General features: G+C 50.8%; 1 protein-coding gene across 8 annotated transcripts in view; it reads left to right on the forward strand.

Moving 5' to 3' along the window:
- LOC137327056 (MICOS complex subunit MIC26-like) overlaps positions 1-18086 on the forward strand; it is a 38751-nt gene extending 20665 nt beyond the window's left edge. For all 8 annotated transcript variants that reach the window (XM_067992455.1, XM_067992460.1, XM_067992458.1 and 5 more), the window contains exons 5-9: positions 233-331; positions 5573-5664; positions 7183-7299; positions 15917-15974; positions 17849-18086. In XM_067992455.1, the coding sequence (XP_067848556.1) occupies positions 233-331; positions 5573-5664; positions 7183-7299; positions 15917-15958 (350 nt within the window). In that variant the 3' untranslated portion in view covers positions 15959-15974; positions 17849-18086. The remainder of the gene's footprint in view (positions 1-232; positions 332-5572; positions 5665-7182; positions 7300-15916; positions 15975-17848) is intronic.
- Positions 18087-23411: the final 5325 nt, after the last annotated feature.

Below are 23411 nucleotides of genomic sequence, written 5' to 3' on the forward strand. Positions count from 1 at the left end.
AGTACGGCTAACTATCCTGCAGTTACCTGACTCACATTTGTGTGCTCCACATCGAGTCAAGCTAAGTTCACCACTGGGAGTGCTGAGTAAAGCCTTATTGTGGCAACAAATGCACAGTATTGTATTTCTACAATAACCAATTGTAAATGATTGGGTAATGTAGAGATGAATTGGCATGCTGATGCTCTGATGGACTCTGAATCGTGTTGGTGTTTTTGTTTGCCTTTGGTAGATGGTTATATCTTTCTGAATAACCCGCCGACTGGATTCTACCCACGCGTCGGAGTCATTGCACTTGCTGGACTGGCCGGTCTTCTTCTCGCTGGAAGAGGTAGGAGCTGAAGGAATCCCTTATTTCGGAGACAGTTCAGTGTTTTACATTTTGTAGCCCATGTGAAGGTCACAGCTTTTACTCATGGTCGTGAGGTCGCCACAGAGGAACTTGAGAATCTGAGGAGATGACGAGGTCACGGGACGGATGCAGGCAAGGGAGGCTCTTCAGCCCATCTTGGCTCATCCATCCAGAGCAAAAGGCCAACAATATCCCCCAGCTAACTGACTCTTGAAGGAGACCAAAGTTACCCTGTGAATATATAAACAATGACGGAGCTAAATATTCAGGGTTATTTAATATTTAACATTTCGGAAGGATAGGAAAAAAGGTAAAGGTGGTGGGGTAGCTCTGTTAATAAAGGATGAAATTGGTAAAACAGTGAGAAATGAACTTGGCTCAGAAGATCAAGATGTCATTGTTTATATATTCATAGGGTGACTTTGGACTCCTTCAGGAGTCAGTTAGCTGGGGGGTATTGTTGATCTTTTGCTCTGGATGGGGTGGAGGTAAGAAATAGCAAGGGTAAGAAATCATTGGTGGGAGTAGTATATAGGGCCCCCTAACAGTAGCTACACTGTAGGGCAAAATATAAATCAGGAAATAAGGAGGGCTTATAAAAAAGGTAATGCAATAATCATGGACGATTTTAACTTTCACATAGATTGGACAAATCAAATTGGCAAAAATAGCCCTGAGGAGGAGTTCATAGAGTATATTAGGGACTGTTTCTTAGATCAATACGTTGGGGAACCAACCAGGGAACAGGCCATTTTGGATCTGGTAATGGGTAACGAAACAGGATTAATTAATGATCTCAAAGTAAAGAATCCCTTGGGAAGCAGTGATCATAACATGATAGAATTTCATATCCAGTTTGAAAGCGAGGATCTTGGGTCTGAAACTATTGTATTAAACTTAAATAAGGGCAATTATAAAGGACTGAGAGTGGAATTGGCTAAAGTGGACTGGGTAAACAGATTAGATGGTATGATGGTGGATAAGCAGTGGCAAACATTTAAAAAGATATTTTATGACTCGCAACAAAAATATATCCCTGTTAGGAGGAAAGACTCCACAAAAAGTGTGAACCAAACATGGCTAACTAAGGAAGTAAAGGATGGTATCAGGTTAAAAGAAAAAGCATACATTATGGCAAAGGTTACTGGTAAGCCCGAAGATTGGGAAAACTTTAAAAACCAGCAAAGGATGACTAAAAGAATAATAAAGAGGGAGAAAATAAATTATGAGAGTAAACTAGCACGAAATATAAAAACTGACAGTAAAAGCTTCTACAAGTATATAAAAAGGAAGAAGGTAGCTGAAGTAAACATTGGTCCCTTAGAGGATGAGACTGGGGAAATAATAATGGAAAAAAATGAAATGGCAGAGGAATTGAACAGATATTTTGTATCTGTCTTCACAGTAGAAGACACTAATAATATACCAATAATAGTAGAAAATCAAGGGGCAAAGGGGAGGGAGGAACTAAAAGCGGTCACTATCACTAGAGAAAAAGTACTAGGTAAACTAATGGGTCTAAAGGCTGACAAGTCGTCCCCTGAACCCGAGGGCTTGCATCCGAGGGTCTTAAAGGAAGTGGCCACAGAGATAGTGGATGCATTGGTTGTAATCTTCCAAAATTCACTAGATTCTGGAAAGGTCCCAGCGGATTGGAAAACCGCAAATGTAACACCCCTATTCAAGAAGGGAGTGAGACAGAAATCAGTTAACTATAGACCAGTCAGCCTAACATCTGTCATTGGGAAAATGCTAGAATCCATTATTAAGGAAGTAGTAGCAGGACATTTGGAGACTCATAATACAATCAAGGAGAGTCAGCATGGTTTTATGAAGGGGAAATAGTGTCTGACAAATTTATTAGAGTTCTTTGAGGAAGTAACGGGCAGGGTGGATAAAGGGAAACCAATGGATGCAGAATATTTGGATTTCCAAAAGGCATTCGATAAGGTGCCACATAAAAGATTACTGCACAAGATAAGAGCTCATGGTGTTGGGGGTAATATACTGCATGGATAGAGGATTGGCTAACTAACAGAAAACAAAGAGTCGGGATAAAAGGGTCATTTTCAAAATGGCAATCTGTAACTAGTGGGGTGCCGCAGGGATCAGTGCTGGGGCCTCAACTATTTACAATATATATCAATGACTTGGATGAAGGAACAGAGTGTCTTGTGGCCAAATTTGCTGATGATACAAAGATAGGTGGAAAAGCAAGTTGCGATGAGGACACACAGTGGCAGATGGAATATAATGTGGGAAAATGTGAAATCATCCACTTTGGGAGGAAAAATAAAAAAGCAAAATATTATTTGAATGGAGAAATACTACAAAATGCTGCGGTACAGAGGGATCTGGGTGTCCTCATATATGAAACACAAAAAATCAACATACAGGTGCAGCAGGTAAACCGGAAGGCAAATGGAATATTGGCCTCTATTTCTAGGGGGATGGAATATAAAAGCAGGGAAGTCATGCTACAACTGTACAGGGTGCTGGTGAGACCACAACTGGAATACTGCGTACAGTTCTGGTGCCCTTATTTAAGGAAGGACATACTTGCATTGGAGGCAGTTCAGAGAAGGTTCACTAGGTTGATTCTGGGTATGGAAGGATTGTCTTATGAGAAAGATTGAACAGGTTGGGTCTATACTCATTGGAGTTTAGAAGAATGAGAGGAGATCTTATTGAAACATACAAGATTCTGAGGGGACTCAATAGGGTAGATGCTGAGAGGATGTTACCCCTCATGGGGGAATCTAAAACTAGGGGGCATAGTCTCAGAATAAGGGGTCGTCCGTTTAAGACGGAAATGAGGAGGAATTTCTTCTCCCAGAGGGTCGTGAATCTTTGGAATTCTTTACCCCAAAAAGCCGTGGAGGCTGAGGCATTGAAGGCTGAGTTAGACAAATTTTTGATCAGCAAGGGAGTCAAAGGACATGGGGAAAGGGCGGGAAAGTGGAGTTGAGGTAAAAATCAGATCAGCCATGATCTCATTAAATGGCGGAGCAGGCTCGAGGAGCCAAATGGACTACTCCTGCTCCTATCTCTTATGGTCTTATGGTCTTCTGAAAGGACCCTCTGGTTCATTCAGACTGTCTCACACAACTGCAGTGCGTTGTATATCACAATATATACACTCCCCACCCCACCCAAAACTATAGGGATCTGCTGAGAGAGGCGAAGAAACAGATTAAAAACCCAGCCCGATTAGGGGGAAAATCTGGAAAATTCCTCTTTAAACCCCCTTAGGCGATGGAAACTAGTCCAGGGGATCACTCTGGCGCGGCCCAGAGACCACTCCGAAGGGGAGAAATCTCTTGGAGCTTTTCCCACCCTGCTGCCAAGACTTCAGTGGAAGCCCCCAGTCACGCACTTAGCTGGGGCAATGCCAAGGAAAGTCACCCCCCCCCCCAATGTTGATCGCTTCTTCGTGTGAAATTCTCACTGGCATCAGTCTTAAACTTTCCTTTCCCTGCTTTTACCCTGTGCCCCTTGTTCTGGTGCAGTGTCGTCCATTGGGAATCCAGATGTGGCTAACTGCATTTCTGATTAGTAAATAAACATTGAGTGATCGACACCGTCTCTGGGCATGTGATCTCAATCCTCATATTCGCACGGCGTATGCATGTGAACTTTAACCCTTTTGTGTGTGCGTTGGTAAAATGGTAACATGAAAAGCAGAGTGTGCGAGTGGTTTTTTGATCATTGTGGCTGCTCTACTTCCTTGGTCACTGAATGGTGGTAAATGTTTGTTAAGTAAATACACTCATGTGAAGTACATTTACCTGGATTGTGTGAGTATGTGTGAGACGTTTTCTACCAAAATTACTGCCTGTGGCTCAAACGGTGTCGCCATAGCAACCCTTGTGGGTGGTGAGCAATTTCTATTGAAACCACACTGGTCTAATGTCCTGACAAACCTTGAAGTATTGCCCTGGATTTATTTTATAAATGCCCTTTAATATTTATAAGCGCCTCCTTTCAAGGGTATAAAGAGGCCCAGCATCCCCAGTCTTGCCTCATAACTCAATCCGTTGATGCCAGGGATCAGCCCAGTGGCTCTTCTCTGCCCCCATTTTGTGCTTCGCATCTCAGTGACCTAAACTGTTCGCAGTACTTGGGTTGAGTTCTGACCAGGTTACTGCCCATTTACCACCTTATAGGTAGGGTTTACTCGGTGGTGGGGGGGCAGAACACCTCAGCCTTGTACTTTTAGATGTCCAATACACCACCCCTCCTCTCACCACCAACCAGAAGACGGGCTCAGAACGATTTAGACCGTGATTGTACTTAGTGTGACGGTGGCGGGGAGAGAGCTTGAGGGCAAGGAACGATGTCCTGTAACCAAGAGGTGCGGGAGGAGGAGAGGGGACAGAGAATAGATAAAAAAAGATGAACGAACTTAGCTTTATATAGCGCCTTTCACGTTGTCCCAGAGTGCTTTATAGCCAGTGCTTTTGCTCTTGAAGTAAAGCCATTGTTGTTGGGTAGGCAAACGTGGCAGCCAATTTGTGCACAGCAAGATCCCACAAACAGCACTGAGATGGGAATGATCGGAAGCAATGTTGGTTAGGACACCAGGAGAGCTTCTTGTTTTGCAAATTGTGCCATGGGACCTTTTACCCAAGTCACTGAACAGGCAGGCGGGGCCTCGATTTCATAGAATCATAGAAAGCACAGAAGGAGGCCATTTGGCCCATCGAGTCCGCGCCGGCTCTGTGCAAAGCAATCCAGCTCGTCCCACTCCCCCGCCCTATCCCCGTAGCCCTGCAAATTTTTTTCTTTCAAGCACTTATCCAGTTCCGTCCGAAAGACGGCACCTCTGACGATGCAGCACTCCCTCAGTACTGCACTGGGAGTGTCGGCCCAGATTGTTGCTCTCCAATCCACAGTGGGGCTTGAATCCACAACCTTCTGACACGGGCAAGCGTGCTACCACTGAGCCAACCTGCCCCTCGATACGGGGTGAGATTGGTCGAAAATGGGATCAGCTTTTGGGCTAAATGACCTTTTCCTCTATTCCTGCGACTCTCTTTTTTCCCCCTCTTTCCCAACACGAGTCTAGTTTGTAAGTTGAATTGCCAGCTTGTTGTATACAAGAGCCTCTCTGGATGAGTAGGTGATTTCCACGGGTTGGTTTCTCCGGCTCTTCTCTTAGTGCTAGCTGTCATTCATTTCATTTCAATTCTTTTATTCTTATTTTGATGCATTCCATAGGTTCCCGTGTAAGGAAGGTGATTTATTCGTGTGGGTTTGTCACAGCTTGTGGCTCTTTGTATTATCCCCAAGAAACTGTTGAAGCAGCAAAGGTGAGCGGTTTGATTTTTACAATTTCTGTACACTATTAGTATTCTGAGCAAATATTGGCAACCATCGAATGGGGTTTTATGTCATTGTATGAAGTGCCCTGCGACCTTTTTTAAATTAAAGGTGCTACAGCTTGTTGTTGTTTAAAGGACATTCCAAAGAAAGGATTTGCATTTATATAGCGCCTTTCACGACCTCAGGGCGTCCCAAACTGCTTTCTACCCAATGAAATACTTTTCCAGCGTAGTCGCTGTTGTAATGTAGGGAACTGCGGCAGCCAATTTGCTCGCAGCCAGGTCCCACACGCAGCCAGGTCCCCCACGCAGCCAGGTCCCCCACGCAGCCAGGTCCCCCACACAGCCAGGTCCCCCACACAGCCAGGTCCCCCACGCAGCCAGGTCCCCCACGCAGCCAGGTCCCACACGCAGCCAGGTCCCACAAACAGCAGTGAGCTAATGACCGGGTATTCTGTATTAGTGGAATAAAAACAGGAAATGTTGGAGAAGCTCAGCAAGTCAGGCAGGATCTGTGGAGAAAGAAAGAGTTAACCTTTCGGGTTGATGGCCTTTCATCCTCGACCTGAAACGTTAACTCTGTTTCTTTCTCCACAGATGCTGCCTGACTTGCTGAGTATTTCCAGCATTTTCTGTTTTTATTTCAGATTTCCAGCGTCCGCAGTATTTTGCTTTTGATTTTCTGTTTTAGTGATTTTGGTTAAAGGATAGGCATTGGTCAGGACACCCATAGAACAGGATTAGACTGGGTGGGATATTAAAGGGAATGGGGAATAAGAAGAGTGGGATTGGACGAGGTGGAACATAGGAACAGGAGGAGGCCATTCAGCCCCTTAAGCCTGTTCTGCCATTCAATTAGATCATGGCTGATCTGTATCTTAACTCCATTTACCTGCCTTGGTTCTGTAACCCTTAATACCTTTGCCTAACAAAAATCTATCAATCTCAGTTCTGAAATTTTCAATTGACCCCCAGCCTCAACAGCTTTTTGGGGGGGGAGAGTTCCAGATTTCCACTGCCCTTTGTGTGAAGAAGTGCTTCTCGACATCACTCCTGAACGGCCCAGCTTTATTTCTGGACTCTCCCACCAGAGGAAATAGTTTCTCTCTATCTACCCTATCAAATACTTTAATCATCTTAAATAGCTCAATTGGATCACCCCTTAATCTTCTATTACGGTGGAAGAGAGTGGAATTAGACTGTGTGGCTCGTGGAGAAAGATTCCAGATGTTGCTGGGCCGATTGGCCTTTCTCCGTACTGTAAGAGTCCGTGGTTTCTGCTTAGTCCCCTGAAGGAGCTGCTGACAGTCACTGTCTCGATACACAGCCAGTTAGGTTGGGAGCAGAAGGTTTTGGTGGAATCCAACCTGGGTCAGTGCTGGAGAGGGTGGGGGATGTTTCGTAAGGGAATCTCTGAATGGTGAGGTATGGGGGTAATAAATATTGTATTGACGATTTCCAATCCTATGTAGAGAGCTCTGTGATTAACTGTTGTGTTTTTCTCAGGTGACCAGTTCGACACTTTATGAAATGTCCTTGCAAACGTATTTAACTATTGAATCTCTGTGGAAAAAACACACAGGCAAGGAACAGCAAACTGCCCCGACAGTCGGAGGCAATCAGGTATTTTAGCTGTGCGTTTTATAACTTTATACTCGGTTTTGAAAACAATCTGGAGAATTGCAGAGCATGAGCAATAGAACATAAGAATTGCTGGATGAAAAAAGACCAAGGTCCATCTAGTTCACCTCTACCATCCTGGTAATCGCCTGATCCAACAATAATGGAGTTGTTGACTAATCACAGAAATCAATCTCTATCAGTGAATCTCCAAGAGACCCAGACATGAGGTGAGGAAAACCCCAGTGGTGGAGAGCTTTGGGAACCATAGGTCCAAAGTCACCTGTTCCTCCCAAGCCTGTTACACTTAACAAGTCATGTCTCAAAGTACTCATATATTGTATCCCAAAATGCAGCCAATCCCCATCTGCACTCTCAGTGCACTCCTCCCTCTGACTGTGGCACATTTACTTTATAAACAGTTAGTTTGACACTGTACCCTGTAGAGTTAGACCCATTATAAACAGATGGTGTGATACTGGACCCTGTAGAGACAGACCCATTATAAACAGTTAATGTGACACTGTACACTGTACAGATCGTCCCATTATAAACAGTTAATGTGACACTGTACCCTGTACAGATTGTCCCATTACAAACAGTTAGTGTGACACTGTACAGATCATCCCATTATAAACAGTTAGTGTGACACTGTACACTGTACGGATCATCCCATTATAAACAGTTAGTGTGACACTGTACCCTGTACGGATCATCCCATTATAAACAGATAGTGTGACACTGTACACTGTACAGATCGTCCCATTATAAACAGTTAGTGTGACACTGTACAGATCATCCCATTATAAACAGTTAGTGTGACACTGTACACTGTACGGATCATCCCATTATAAACAGTTAATGTGACACTGTACAGATCATCCCATTATAAACAGTTAGTGTGACACTGTACACTGTACAGATCGTCCCATTACAAACAGTTAGTGTGACACTGTACCCTGTACAGATCATCCCATTATAAACAGTTAGTGTGACACTGTACAGATCATCCCATTATAAACAGTTAGTGTGACACTGTACAGATCATCCCATTATAAACAGTTAGTGTGACACTGTACACTGTACAGATCGTCCCATTATAAACAGTTAGTGTGACACTGTACCCTGTACAGATCGTCCCATTATAAACAGTTAGTGTGACACTGTACCCTGTACAGATCGTCCCATTATAAACAGTTAGTGTGACACTGTACCCTGTACAGATCGTCCCATTATAAACAGTTAGTGTGACACTGTACCCTGTACGGATCATCCCATTATAAACAGTTAGTGTGACACTGACTGCTTATAATGGGACGATCTGTACAGGGTACAGTGTCACACTAACTGTTTATAATGGGATGATCTGTACAGGGTACAGTATCACACCTTCTGTTTATAATGGGATGATCTGTACAGTGTACAGTGTCACACTAACTGTTTATAATGGGTCTCTCTGTACAGGGTCCAGTATCACACTAAGTGTTTATAATGGGACGATCTGTACAGGGTACAGATCGTTCCATTATAAACACTTAGTGTGACACTGTACAGATCATCCCATTATAAACAGTTAGTGTGACACTGTACACTGTACAGATCATCCCATTACAAACAGTTAGTGTGACACTGTACCCTGTACAGATCGTCCCATTATAAACAGTTAGTGTGACACTGTACCCTGTACAGATCATCCCATTATAAACAGTTAGTGTGACACTGTACCCTGTACAGATTGTTCCATTATAAACAGTTAGTGTGACACTGTACCCTGTACAGATCATCCCATTATAAACAGAAGGTGTGATACTGGACCCTGTACAGATCGTCCCATTATAAACACTTAGTGTGATACTGGACCCTGTACAGAGAGACCCATTATAAACAGTTAGTGTGACACTGTACACTGTACAGATCATCCCATTATAAACAGAAGGTGTGATACTGGACCCTGTACAGATCGTTCCATTATAAACAGTTAGTGTGATACTGTACCCTGTACAGATCGTCCCATTATAAACAGTTAGTGTGACACTGTACCCTGTACAGATCGTCCCATTATAAACAGTTAGTGTGACACTGTATACTGTACAGATCGTCCCATTACAAACAGTTAGTGTGACACTGTACCCTGTACGGATCATCCCATTACAAACAGTTAGTGTGACACTGTACACTGTACAGATCGTTCCATTATAAACAGTTAGTGTGATACTGGACCCTGTACAGATCGTTCCATTATAAACAGTTAGTGTGATACTGTACCCTGTACAGATCATCCCATTATAAACAGTTAGTGTGACACTGTACCCTGTACAGATCATCCCATTACAAACAGTTAGTGTGACACTGTACACTGTACAGATCGTCCCATTACAAACAGTTAGTGTGACACTGTACCCTGTACGGATCATCCCATTACAAACAGTTAGTGTGACACTGTACACTGTACAGATCGTTCCATTATAAACAGTTAGTGTGACACTGTACCCTGTACAGATCGTCCCATTATAAACAGTTAGTGTGACACTGTACCCTGTACGGATCATCCCATTACAAACAGTTAGTGTGACACTGTACACTGTACAGATCGTTCCATTATAAACAGTTAGTGTGACACTGTACACTGTACAGATCATCCCATTATAAACAGAAGGTGTGATACTGGACCCTGTACAGAGAGACCCATTATAAACAGTTAGTGTGATACTGTACCCTGTACAGATCGTCCCATTATAAACAGTTGGTGTGACACTGTACACTGTACAGATCATCCCATTATAAACAGAAGGTGTGATACTGGACCCTGTACAGATCGTTCCATTATAAACAGTTAGTGTGACATTGTACACTGTACGGATTCTCCCATTATAAACACTTAGTGTGACACTGTACCCTGTACAGATCGTCCCATTATAAACAGTTAGTGTGACACTGTACACTGTACAGATCGTTCCATTATAAACAGTCAGTGTGACACTGTACACTGTGCAGATCATCCCATTATAAACAGAAGGTGTGATACTGGACCCTGTACAGAGAGACCCATTATAAACAGTTAGTGTGATACTGTACCCTGTACAGATCATCCCATTATAAACAGTTAGTGTGACACTGTACACTGTACGGATCATCCCATTATAAACAGTTAGTGTGACACTGTACCCTGTACGGATCATCCCATTATAAACAGTTAGTGTGACGCTGTATCCTGTACATATTGTCTCATTATAAACAGTTAGTGTGACACTGGACCCTGTACAGATCGTCCGATTATAAACAGTTAGTGTGACACTGTACACTGTACGGATCATCCCATTATAAACAGTTAGTGTGACACTGTACCCTGTACGGATCATCCCATTATAAACAGTTAGTGTGACACTGTATCCTGTACATATTGTCTCATTATAAACAGTTAGTGTGACACTGGACCCTGTACAGATCGTCCGATTATAAACAGTTAGTGTGACACTGTACCCTGTACAGATCGTCCCATTATAAACAGTTAGTGTGACACTGTACCCTGTACAGATCGTCCCATTATAAACAGATGGTGTGACACTGTACCTTGTACAGATCGTGCTGAGGGGGAGTGAGAGCTGCTGAAACTCTGTCATTCTGCTTCAAGAAATTGTATGTAAGAAGATAATACAGTAAGACATTAATAACCTTGCAGAACGAGTGTGTAATTGAAAATGAATTTCATTATTGATAAGAGTGCGATGATACATTTTGGTAGGAAGAACAAGGAGGCTACATATTTCTTGGAAAATAAGAGGTTTTTTTTATTTGTTCATGGGATGTGGGCTTCGCTGTCAAGGCCAGCATTTATTGCCCATCCCTAATTGGCCTTGAGAAGGTGGTGGTGAGCCGCCTTCTTGAACCGCTGCAGTCCGTACGGTGAAAGTTCTCCCTCAGTGCTGTTCGGTAGGGAGTTCCAGAATTTTGACCCAGCGACGATGAAGGAACGGCGATATATTTCCAAGTCGGGATGGTGTGTGACTTGGAGGGGAACGTGCAGGTGGTGGTGTTCCCATTTGCCTGCTGCCCTTGTCCTTCTAGGTGGTAGAGGTCGTGGGTTTGGGAGGTGCTGTCGAAGAAGCCTTGGCAAGTTGCTGCAGTGCATCCTGTGGATGGTATACACTGCAGCCATGGTGCGCTGGTGGTGAAGGGAGTGAACGTTTATGGTGGTGGATGGGGTGCCAATCAAGCGGCTGCTTTGTCCTGGATGGTGTTGAGCTTCTTGAGTGATGTTGGAGCTGCACTCATCCAGGCAAGTGGAGAGTATTCCATCATACTCTTGACTTGTGCCTTGTAGATGATGGAAAGGCTTTGGGGAGTCAGGAGGTGAGTCACTCGCCGCAGAATACCCAGCCTCTGACCTGCTTTTGTAGCCACAGTATTTATGTGGCTGGTCCAGTTAAGCTTCTGGTCAATGGTGACCCCCCAGGATGTTGATGGTGGGGGTTTCGGCGATGGTAATGCCGTTGAATGTCAAGGGGAGGTGGTTAGACTCTCTCTTGTTGGAGCTGGTCATTGCCTGGCACTTGTGTGGTGCGAATGTTACTTGCCACTTACCAGCCCAAGCCTGGATGTTGTCCAGGCTTTGCTGCATGCAGGCACGGACTGCTTCATTATCTGAAGGGTTGCTAATGGAACTGAACACTCTGCAATCATCAGCGAACATCCCCATTTCTGAACTTATGATGGAGGGAAGGTCATTGATGGTTGGGCCTTGGACACTGCCCTGAGGAACTCTGCAGCAACGTCTTGGGGCTGAGATGATTGGCCTCCAACAACCACTACCATCTTCCTTTGTGCTAGGTATGACTCCAGCCATTGGAGTTTTCCCCCTGATTCCCATTGACTTCAATTTTACTAGGGTGCCACACTCGGTCAAATGCTGCCTTGATGTCAAGGGCAGTCAAATGAGGTAGAGCAGCAGAAGGAACTGGGGGTACAGACACACATAGGAACATAGGAACAGGAGGAGGCCATTCAGCCCCTCGTGCCTGCTCCGCCATTTGATAAGATCATGGCTGATCTGTGATCTAGCTCCATATACCTGCCTTTGGCCCATATCCCTTAATACCTTTGGTTGCCAAAAAGCTATCTATCTCAGATTTAAATTTAGCAATTGAGCTAGTATCAATTGCCGTTTGCGGAAGAGAGTTCCAAACTTCTACCACCCTTTGTGTGTAGAAATGTTTTCTAATCTCGCTCCTGAAAGGTCTGGCTCTAATTTTTAGACTGTGCCCCCTACTCCTAGAATCCCCAACCAGCGGAAATAGTTTCTCTCTGTCCACCCTATCTGTTCCCCTTAATATCTTATAAACTTCGATCAGATCACCCCTTAACCTTCTAAACTCTAGAGAACACAACCCCAATTTGTGTAATCTCTCCTCGTAACTTAACCCTTGAAGTCCGGGTATCATTCGAGTAAACCTACGCTGCACTCCCTCCAAGGCCAATATGTTCTTCCAAAGGTGCGGTGCCCAGAACTGCTCACAGTACTCCAGGTGCGGTCTAACCAGGGTTTTGTATAGCTGCAGCATAACTTCTGCCCCCTTGTACTCCAGTCCTCTCGATATAAAGGCCAGCACTCCATTGGCCTTATTGATTATTTTCTGCACCTGTTCATGACACTTTGCACCTGAACCCCTAAGTCCCTTTGGACATCCAGTTTTTAACTTTTTACCATTTAGAAAGTACCCTGTTCTATCCTTTTTTGATTCAAAGTGGATGACCTCACATTTGTCTACATTGAATTCCATTTGCCACAGTTTTGCCCATTCACCTAATCTATCAATATCGCTTTGTAATTTTATGTTTTCATCTACACTGCTTACAATGCCACCAATCTTTGTGTCATCGGCAAACTTAGATATGAGACTTTCTATGCCTTCATCTAAGTCGTTAATAAATATTGTGAATAATTGAGGCCCCAAGACAGATCCCTGCGGGACTCCACTAGTCACATCCTGCCAATGTGAGTACCTACCCATTATCCCTACTCTCTGTCGCCTTTCGCTCAGCCAACTTCCTAACCAAGTCTGTACTTTTCCCTCCATTCCATGGGCTTCTATCTTAGCTAACAGTCTCTTATGTGGGACCTTATCAAATGCCTTCTGGAAGTCCATATAAATAACATCCATTGACATTCCCCTGTCCACTACTTAGTCACCTCTTCAAAAAATTCAATCAGGTTTGTCAGGCACGACCTACCTTTCACAAATCCATGCTGGCTCTCTCTGATTAACTGAAAATTCTCGAGGTGTTCAGTCACTCTATCCTTAATTATAGACTCCAGCATTTTCCCCACAACAGATGTTAGGCTAACTGGTCTATAATTGCCCGGTTTCCCTCTCTCTCCTTTCTTAAAAAGCAGAGTGACATGTGCAATTTTCCAATCGAGAGGGACGGTTCCTGAATCTAGAGAACTTTGAAAGATTATAGTTAGGGCATCCGCAATGTGCTCACCTACTTCCTTTAAAACCCTGGGATGGAAACCATCTGATCCTGGGGATTTGTCACTCTTTAGTGCTATTATTTTCTTCATTACTGTTGCTTTACTTATGTTAATTGTATTGAGTCCCTGTCTCTGATCCAATATTAGTTTTCTTGGGATTTTCGGCATGCTATCCTCTTTTTCGACTGTAAATACTGACGCAAAGTAATTAGTGAACATGTCCGCCATTTCCCCATTGTCAATGACAATATCCCCACTTTCAGTTTTTAAGGGGCCAACACTGCTCCTGACCACCCTCTTTTTCCTAATATAACTATAAAAGTTCTTCGTATTGGTTTTGATATCCCTTGCAAGTTTCTTTTCATTCTCTCTTTTTGTAGCTGTTACTATCTGTTTTGTGACCCTTTGTTGATCTTTGTATCTTTCCCACTCGCCAGGATCTGTGCCACTTTTTGCCTTTTTGTATGTCCTTTCCTTATGTCTTATACTGTCCCTAACCTCTTTAGTTGTCCATGGCTGTTTTTTTTGGCAAGTAGAGTTCTTGCCCCTCGGGTATAAACCGATTCTGTATCACGTTAAATGTTTCTTTAAACATTTCCCACTGATCATCAGTCGTTTTACCCATTAACAGATTTGCCGAGTTTACTGCGGACAGTCTCTGTCTCATCCCATTGAAGTCGGCCTTACCCAAGTCTAGAATCTTAGCAGCTGATTCACTTTTTTCCCTTTCAAACACTACATTGAACTCGATCATGTTATGATTGCTATTGGATAGATGTTCACGCACAGTTAAGCTGTTCACTAAATCTGGTTCATTACTCATTACTAAATCGAGTATGGCTTGCCCCCTTGTTGCATCTAGGACATACTGCTGTAGAAAACTATCCCGGACACACTCAAGAAATTCACTCCCTTTCCGACAGTTGCTAGTCTGCTTTTCCCAATCTATGTGAAGGTTTAAAGTCCCCCATTAAGACCACTATGCCTTTGTTACACGCTTGTCTAATCTCTGCATTTATACAATCTAGCACTTCAGAGCCGTTGCCAGGGGTCCTATACACAACTCCCACTATAGTCTTTGATCCTTTCCTATTTCTCAATTCAACCCATAAGGTCTCTGTTGGCTGCTTACCTCTCGTTATATCCTCCTTTATCATTGAAGTGATTTCATCTCTAATCACAAAGGCTACTCCTCCTCCTCTTCCATTTTCCCCATCTCTCCTGTAGACCTTATAACCTGGTATATTTAGTTCCCAATCCTGACCATCCTGCAGCCATGTCTCAGTAATAGCTGTCATGTCATACCCTTCAATTTGAATTTGAACCTGCAGTTCATTTAATTTATTCCTTATACACATCACTAAAAGTAGCAACACAGGTTAATAAGGCCATAAAAAAGCAAAGAAAGCACTGGAGTTCATTTCCAGAGGGATCAAATTGAAAAGCACGGAAGTTTTGTTAAACCTTATAGAACCTTGGTTAGACCATACTTGGAATACTGCGAACAGTTCCGGTCTCCATATTATAAAAAGGTTATAGAGGCACTGGAGAAGGTGCAAAAAAGGTTTGCTAGGATGATACCAGCACTGAATGGGTATACTTATTAAACAGGCTGAGGCTCTTTTCTGTTTACAAAGAGAAGACTGAGGGGTGACCTGATGGTCTGTAAGATTATGAAAGGGTTCGATAAGGTAGATGCAGAGATGTTTCCACTTGTGGGGGAGATCAGAACTAGAGGCCATAAATATAAGATAGTCACTAATAAATCCAATAGGGAATTCAGGAGAAACTTCTTTATCCAGAGAGTGGTTAGAATGTGGAATGCACTATCACACGGAGTGGTTGAGGTGAATAGCATAGATGCATTTAAGGGGAATCTAGATAAACACATGAGGGAGAAAGGAAGAGAAGGATATGCTGATAGGGGTAGATGAAGTAGGGAAGGAGGATGCTCGTGTGGAGCATAAACACCGACATCGACCTGTTGGGTCGAATGGCCTGTATCACTGCTGTAAACTCTATGTAATAATATCGCTTTGAAAGTCAGATTCTTTGCCGTTGGTCGATGAAGGTTAAACATTCTCACATTTTATTATGTAATTTTTTGTTGCAAAAAAAATTTGGTGACTCAATTATTTATTTTTAAAGGATGAAGATGTTCAACTGCCAGGTCCGAACACTTCCTCTTAAACCATGTCAGTAACAGGTATGTATAGTTTGAGTCTCTGTCCTGCTCCTTTTATATTTGCTTTAAGAGGTGTAGTTGGAGAGTGATGGTGTGAGTATCGATTCCGGGAACATTAATGGGAGGGCGAGAACCGGTTTCATTCCTTTGCATAAGTTGTTTTCATTTACGTCACTCTCATGATGAGCCCATCACGTTTCGTTTTGAAGAAAGAAAAATCACTAATTTTATGCTGGAGTCAGGCCACATAGGACTGACTGCCATATATAGCTGACCCACCTGGGTACCAGTAAACCAGGGTCAGAGTTTTTACATGACTGCTTTCTTAGCCAGCATGTGAGAAGCCCAACAAGAGAGGAAGCACTGCTGGCCCCTCCCCCCGTGGGCACGCTGGCCCCTCCCCCCCGTGGGCACACTGGCCCCTCCCCCCCGTGGGCACGCTGGCCCCTCCCCCCCGTGGGCACGCTGGCCCCTCCCCCCCGTGGGCACGCTGGCCCCTCCCCCCCGTGGGCACGCTGGCCCCTCCCCCCCGTGGGCACGCTGGCCCCTCCCCCCCGTGGGCACGCTGGCCCCGCCCCCATGCTCCAATGGCATGCTGGCCCCACCCCTCTCGCTCGTGTGCTGTGAGTGGCAGGCGGTGCGCGGGGTGGACGGGTTTACGGTTGTGCCACGAGCTCGAGCCATGGCCGCACAACACCACGTCTTCGACTTCTGCCTCTTGGCACCAGGTGAGTCCGGCCCGGCCCGGCCCGGCCCGCGGGGTGAGGCTCGAGGGTCGCGGGCCCCAGTGGACATCCCGGCCAGGGGCTCTCATGCGCCTCCTCCCTCACCGGCCGTACGGCCCGGTTCCCCCCTCCCCCAGGGATGGGCCGCTGACCTGGTGGGGCCTGGTGGGGGGTGGGCCCGGGGTGGGGAGGGAGGGGAAGGGGCTGGGAGCGCGGGTCGGGCTAATGTTCGGTGAGGTGAGGGGGACGGGCCTAGTCCGCCGGCCCCGGCCCCGGCCCGGTCAGTGAGAGGCCGCTCGGGCTGCTGCCGGGGGCACCGGGCCCCGTGCACTCGGCGGACCGCTGGCTGGACTCCTGATCCGGGTGAGACCCTCTTCCCCCAGCCCCTGTACCCATCAGCTTCTCCAGAGAAAGCGGCACCGGGGGTTAGCGATGGGCCAGGCGCTCCTCACAATGTAAAGAAGACTGGCAGCGCCTGGTTGCTCCCGATCCCGTCCCGTGAGGAATCCTGTCCCAATTCCATGAGCAATCCCATCCCATCCAGTGAGGAATCCCATCCCAATTCCATGAGCAATCCCATCCCATCCAGTGAGGAATCCCATCCCAATTCCATGAGGAATCCCGTCCCATCCCATCCCATCCTGCCCATAGAACAGCCGTGGGAAATATTTAAAACGGTGATCAATAGAGTTCAGAAGAAGTATATTCCTCTTAAGAAACAAGAACAAACGAGCCAATAATGAAACACCATGGATGAATAAAGAGATGAGTAAAACTGAAACTGAAGAAAAAGGCATACTCTAAGTACACAGACAGTCAAAGGAGAGGATGATAAAAGGGAATACGAAAAGGTTAGGAAAGAAGTCAAAAAAACAATTAGGAAAGCAAAGAGGAACTGCAAGATTAAATTATCAAGGATTATAAAAAGAAATAGTAAAGTATTAAACAGACACATAAATAACAAAAGGAAAATCAGGATAGGGATAGGGCCATTAAGGGATACACACAATAAACTCACAGGTAATGACAGCAAAATGGCAGAAAAGGGCTGTGAAATCAGTCTGGAAGCGCACTGCACCTTATCATGGAGAGTATAACTTAATGCTTTGGTTCACAAAATAAAGTAGATTTAATTACTTAAGAGACTGACCGAGAATTGTTTTCTGACAGGTGGACAAACGGGATGATTTATCTGAAGAAGCAGAACCAGTGACTGAAGCCGTATTATCCTCATGAAACAAAATGACTTGAATCATTATCACTTTGTGAATCAAATCTTATTTATGACAATTAGAACATTCAATCAGAAATGTGATTTGTGGTTTGTGGAGATGGATTCAAACAAATGTCAAATATCTGTACATTGAATATGATGCAATAAAATACCATTAAACAGCAATTGAACTCACTGAATATTTAGATTTGTTTAGGAAGCATTTTTGTTCAGTTCCTAGTTACAGAATCATAGAAACTACAGCACAGAAGGAGGCCATTCAGCCCATTGTGCCTTTGCTAGCTCTTCAACTGGAGCTGTCCACTCTAATCATATTTCCAAGCCCTGACCACTTTTCCTTTCACTTAGCCGCTCCCCTCCCCAACCCACACCCACTTAGGACCCCTTCTCTCACTCCCCTGACCTTCCCCCCTCTCTGACACGCCTGACGCCCCTCCCTCTCTCACTCCCCTGACCCTCACTCCCCAGACCCCCCTCACCCTCTCACTCCCCTTCCAATCCCTCACTCCCCTGACCCCCCCTCCCCACCCTCACTCCCCTGACCCCCACCCTCACTCCCCTGACCCCCCCTCCCCACCCTCACTCCCCTGACCCCCCCCTCCCCACCCTCACTCCCCTGACCCCCCCGTTCCCCACCCTCACTCCCCTGACCCCCCCGTTCCTCACCCTCACTCCCCTGACCCCCCCCCTCCCCACCCTCACTCCCCTGACCCACCCTCACTCCCCTGACCCCCCTCCCCACCCTCACTCCCCTGACCCCCCTCCCCACCCTCACTCCCCTGACCCCCCTCCCCACCCTCACTCCCCTGACCCCCCTCCCCACCCTCACTCCCCTGACCCCCCCTCACGCCCCCTCCCCTCCCTCACTCCCCTCCCCTCCCTCACTCCCCCTCCCCACCCTCACTCCCCTGACCCCCCCCCCTCCCCACCCTCACTCCCCTGACCCCCCCTCCCCACCCTCACTCCCCTGACCCCCCCGTTCCCCACCCACACTCCCCTGACCCCCCCCCCCTCCCCACCCTCACTCCCCTGACCCCCCTCCCCACCCTCACTCCCCTGACCCCCCTCCCCACCCTCACTCCCCCTCCCCTCCCTCACTCCCCTCCCTCACTCCCCCTCCCCTCCCTCACTCCCCCTCCCCTCCCTCACTCCCCTGACCCCCCTCCCTCACTCCCCTGACCCCCCTCCCTCACTCCCCTGACTCCCCTCCCTCACTCCCCCGACCCCCCCCCTCCCTCACTCCCCTGACTCCCCCTCCCCTCCCTCACTCCCCTGACCCCCACTCCCCTCCCTCACTCCCCTGACCCCCACTCCCCTCTCTCATTCCCCTGCCCCCTCTCTCATTCCCCTGCCCCCTCTTTCATTCCCCTGACCCCTCTTTCATTCCCCTGACCCCTCTTTCATTCCCCTGACCCCCACTCCCTCTCTCACTCCCCTGACCCCCCCCCTCCGTCCCCTGACCCCCCCCTCCGTCCCCTGACCCCCCCCTCCGTCCCCTGACCCCCCCCTCCGTCCCCTGACCCCCCCCCTCCGTCCCCTGACCCCCCCCTCCGTCCCCTGACCCCCCCCTCCGTCCCCTGACCCCCCCCTCCGTCCCCTGACCCCCCCCTCCGTCCCCTGACCCCCCCTCCGTCCCCTGACCCCGCCCTCCCTCCCTCCGTCCCCTGACCCCGCCCTCCGTCCCCTGACCCCGCCCTCCCTCCCCTGACCCCGCCCTCCCGCCCTCCCTCCCTCCCTCCCCTGACCCCTCCCTCCCCTGACCCCTCCCTCCGTCCCCTGACCCCTCCCTCCGTCCCCTGACCCCGCCCTCCCTCCCTCCCCTGACCCCGCCCTCCCTCCCTCCCCTGACCCCGCCCTCCCTCCCTCCGTCCCCCCTCCCTCCGTCCCCTGACCCCGCCCTCCCTCCCTCCGTCCCCTGACCCCGCCCTCCCTCCCTCCGTCCCCTGACCCCACCCTCCCTCAATCCCCTGACCCCGCCCTCCCTCCCTCAATCCCCTGACCCCGCCCTCCCTCCCTCAATCCCCTGACCCCGCCCTCCCTCCCTCAATCCCCTGACCCCGCCCTCCCTCCCTCAATCCCCTGACCCCGCCCTCCCTCCCCTGACCCCGCCCTCCCTCCCCTGACCCCGCCCTCCCTCCCCTGACCCCTCCCTCCCTCCCCTGACCCCTCCCTCCCTCCCTCAATCCCCTGACCCCTCCCTCCCTCCCTCAATCCCCTGACCCCTCCCTCCCTCCCTCAATCCCCTGACCCCTCCCTCCCTCCCTCCCCTGACCCCTCCCTCCCTCCCTCAATCCCCTGACCCCTCCCTCCCTCAATCCCCTGACCCCCCCTCCCCACCCTCACTCCCCTGACCCCCCCCTCCCCACCCTCACTCCCCTGACCCCCCCGTTCCCCACCCTCACTCCCCTGACCCTCACTCCCCAGACCCCCCTCACCCTCTCACTCCCCTTCCAATCCCTCACTCCCCTGACCCCCCCTCCCCACCCTCACTCCCCTGACCCCCACCCTCACTCCCCTGACCCCCCCTCCCCACCCTCACTCCCCTGACCCCCCCCTCCCCACCCTCACTCCCCTGACCCCCCCGTTCCCCACCCTCACTCCCCTGACCCCCCCGTTCCTCACCCTCACTCCCCTGACCCCCCCCCCTCCCCACCCTCACTCCCCTGACCCACCCTCACTCCCCTGACCCCCCTCCCCACCCTCACTCCCCTGACCCCCCTCCCCACCCTCACTCCCCTGACCCCCCTCCCCACCCTCACTCCCCTGACCCCCCTCCCCACCCTCACTCCCCTGACCCCCCCTCACGCCCCCTCCCCTCCCTCACTCCCCTCCCCTCCCTCACTCCCCCTCCCCACCCTCACTCCCCTGACCCCCCCCCTCCCCACCCTCACTCCCCTGACCCCCCCTCCCCACCCTCACTCCCCTGACCCCCCCGTTCCCCACCCACACTCCCCTGACCCCCCCCCCCTCCCCACCCTCACTCCCCTGACCCCCCTCCCCACCCTCACTCCCCTGACCCCCCTCCCCACCCTCACTCCCCCTCCCCTCCCTCACTCCCCTCCCTCACTCCCCCTCCCCTCCCTCACTCCCCCTCCCCTCCCTCACTCCCCTGACCCCCCTCCCTCACTCCCCTGACCCCCCTCCCTCACTCCCCTGACTCCCCTCCCTCACTCCCCCGACCCCCCCCCCTCCCTCACTCCCCTGACTCCCCCTCCCCTCCCTCACTCCCCTGACCCCCACTCCCCTCCCTCACTCCCCTGACCCCCACTCCCCTCTCTCATTCCCCTGCCCCCTCTCTCATTCCCCTGCCCCCTCTTTCATTCCCCTGACCCCTCTTTCATTCCCCTGACCCCTCTTTCATTCCCCTGACCCCCACTCCCTCTCTCACTCCCCTGACCCCCCCCTCCGTCCCCTGACCCCCCCCTCCGTCCCCTGACCCCCCCCTCCGTCCCCTGACCCCCCCCCTCCGTCCCCTGACCCCCCCCCTCCGTCCCCTGACCCCCCCCCTCCGTCCCCTGACCCCCCCCTCCGTCCCCTGACCCCCCCCTCCGTCCCCTGACCCCCCCCTCCGTCCCCTGACCCCCCCTCCGTCCCCTGACCCCGCCCTCCCTCCCTCCGTCCCCTGACCCCGCCCTCCGTCCCCTGACCCCGCCCTCCCTCCCCTGACCCCGCCCTCCCGCCCTCCCTCCCTCCCTCCCCTGACCCCTCCCTCCCCTGACCCCTCCCTCCGTCCCCTGACCCCTCCCTCCGTCCCCTGACCCCGCCCTCCCTCCCTCCCCTGACCCCGCCCTCCCTCCCTCCCCTGACCCCGCCCTCCCTCCCTCCGTCCCCCCTCCCTCCGTCCCCTGACCCCGCCCTCCCTCCCTCCGTCCCCTGACCCCGCCCTCCCTCCCTCCGTCCCCTGACCCCGCCCTCCCTCCCTCCGTCCCCTGACCCCACCCTCCCTCAATCCCCTGACCCCGCCCTCCCTCCCTCAATCCCCTGACCCCGCCCTCCCTCCCTCAATCCCCTGACCCCGCCCTCCCTCCCTCAATCCCCTGACCCCGCCCTCCCTCCCTCAATCCCCTGACCCCGCCCTCCCTCCCCTGACCCCGCCCTCCCTCCCCTGACCCCTCCCTCCCTCCCCTGACCCCTCCCTCCCTCCCTCAATCCCCTGACCCCTCCCTCCCTCCCTCAATCCCCTGACCCCTCCCTCCCTCCCTCAATCCCCTGACCCCTCCCTCCCTCCCTCCCCTGACCCCTCCCTCCCTCCCTCAATCCCCTGACCCCTCCCTCCCTCAATCCCCTGACCCCCCCTCCCCACCCTCACTCCCCTGACCCCCCCCTCCCCACCCTCACTCCCCTGACCCCCCCGTTCCCCACCCTCACTCCCCTGACCCTCACTCCCCAGACCCCCCTCACCCTCTCACTCCCCTTCCAATCCCTCACTCCCCTGACCCCCCCTCCCCACCCTCACTCCCCTGACCCCCACCCTCACTCCCCTGACCCCCCCTCCCCACCCTCACTCCCCTGACCCCCCCCTCCCCACCCTCACTCCCCTGACCCCCCCGTTCCCCACCCTCACTCCCCTGACCCCCCCGTTCCTCACCCTCACTCCCCTGACCCCCCCCCTCCCCACCCTCACTCCCCTGACCCACCCTCACTCCCCTGACCCCCCTCCCCACCCTCACTCCCCTGACCCCCCTCCCCACCCTCACTCCCCTGACCCCCCTCCCCACCCTCACTCCCCTGACCCCCCTCCCCACCCTCACTCCCCTGACCCCCCTCCCCACCCTCACTCCCCTGACCCCCCCTCACGCCCCCTCCCCTCCCTCACTCCCCTCCCCTCCCTCACTCCCCCTCCCCACCCTCACTCCCCTGACCCCCCCCCTCCCCACCCTCACTCCCCTGACCCCCCCTCCCTCCCCACCCTCACTCCCCTGACCCCCCTGTTCCCCACCCACACTCCCCTGACCCCCCCCCCCTCCCCACCCTCACTCCCCTGACCCCCCTCCCCACCCTCACTCCCCTGACCCCCCTCCCCACCCTCACTCCCCTGACCCCCCTCCCCACCCTCACTCCCCCTCCCCTCCCTCACTCCCCTCCCTCACTCCCCCTCCCCTCCCTCACTCCCCCTCCCCTCCCTCACTCCCCTGACCCCCCTCCCTCACTCCCCTGACCCCCCTCCCTCACTCCCCTGACTCCCCTCCCTCACTCCCCCGACCCCCCCCCCTCCCTCACTCCCCTGACTCCCCCTCCCCTCCCTCACTCCCCTGACCCCCACTCCCCTCCCTCACTCCCCTGACCCCCACTCCCCTCTCTCATTCCCCTGCCCCCTACTCCCCTCTCTCATTCCCCTGCCCCCTCTCTCATTCCCCTGCCCCCTCTTTCATTCCCCTGACCCCTCTTTCATTCCCCTGACCCCTCTTTCATTCCCCTGACCCCCACTCCCTCTCTCACTCCCCTGACCCCCCCCTCCGTCCCCTGACCCCCCCCTCCGTCCCCTGACCCCCCCCTCCG

The sequence above is a fragment of the Heptranchias perlo genome, chromosome 11, assembly GCF_035084215.1.
Source record: "Heptranchias perlo isolate sHepPer1 chromosome 11, sHepPer1.hap1, whole genome shotgun sequence".
Lineage (NCBI taxonomy): Eukaryota > Metazoa > Chordata > Chondrichthyes > Hexanchiformes > Hexanchidae > Heptranchias > Heptranchias perlo.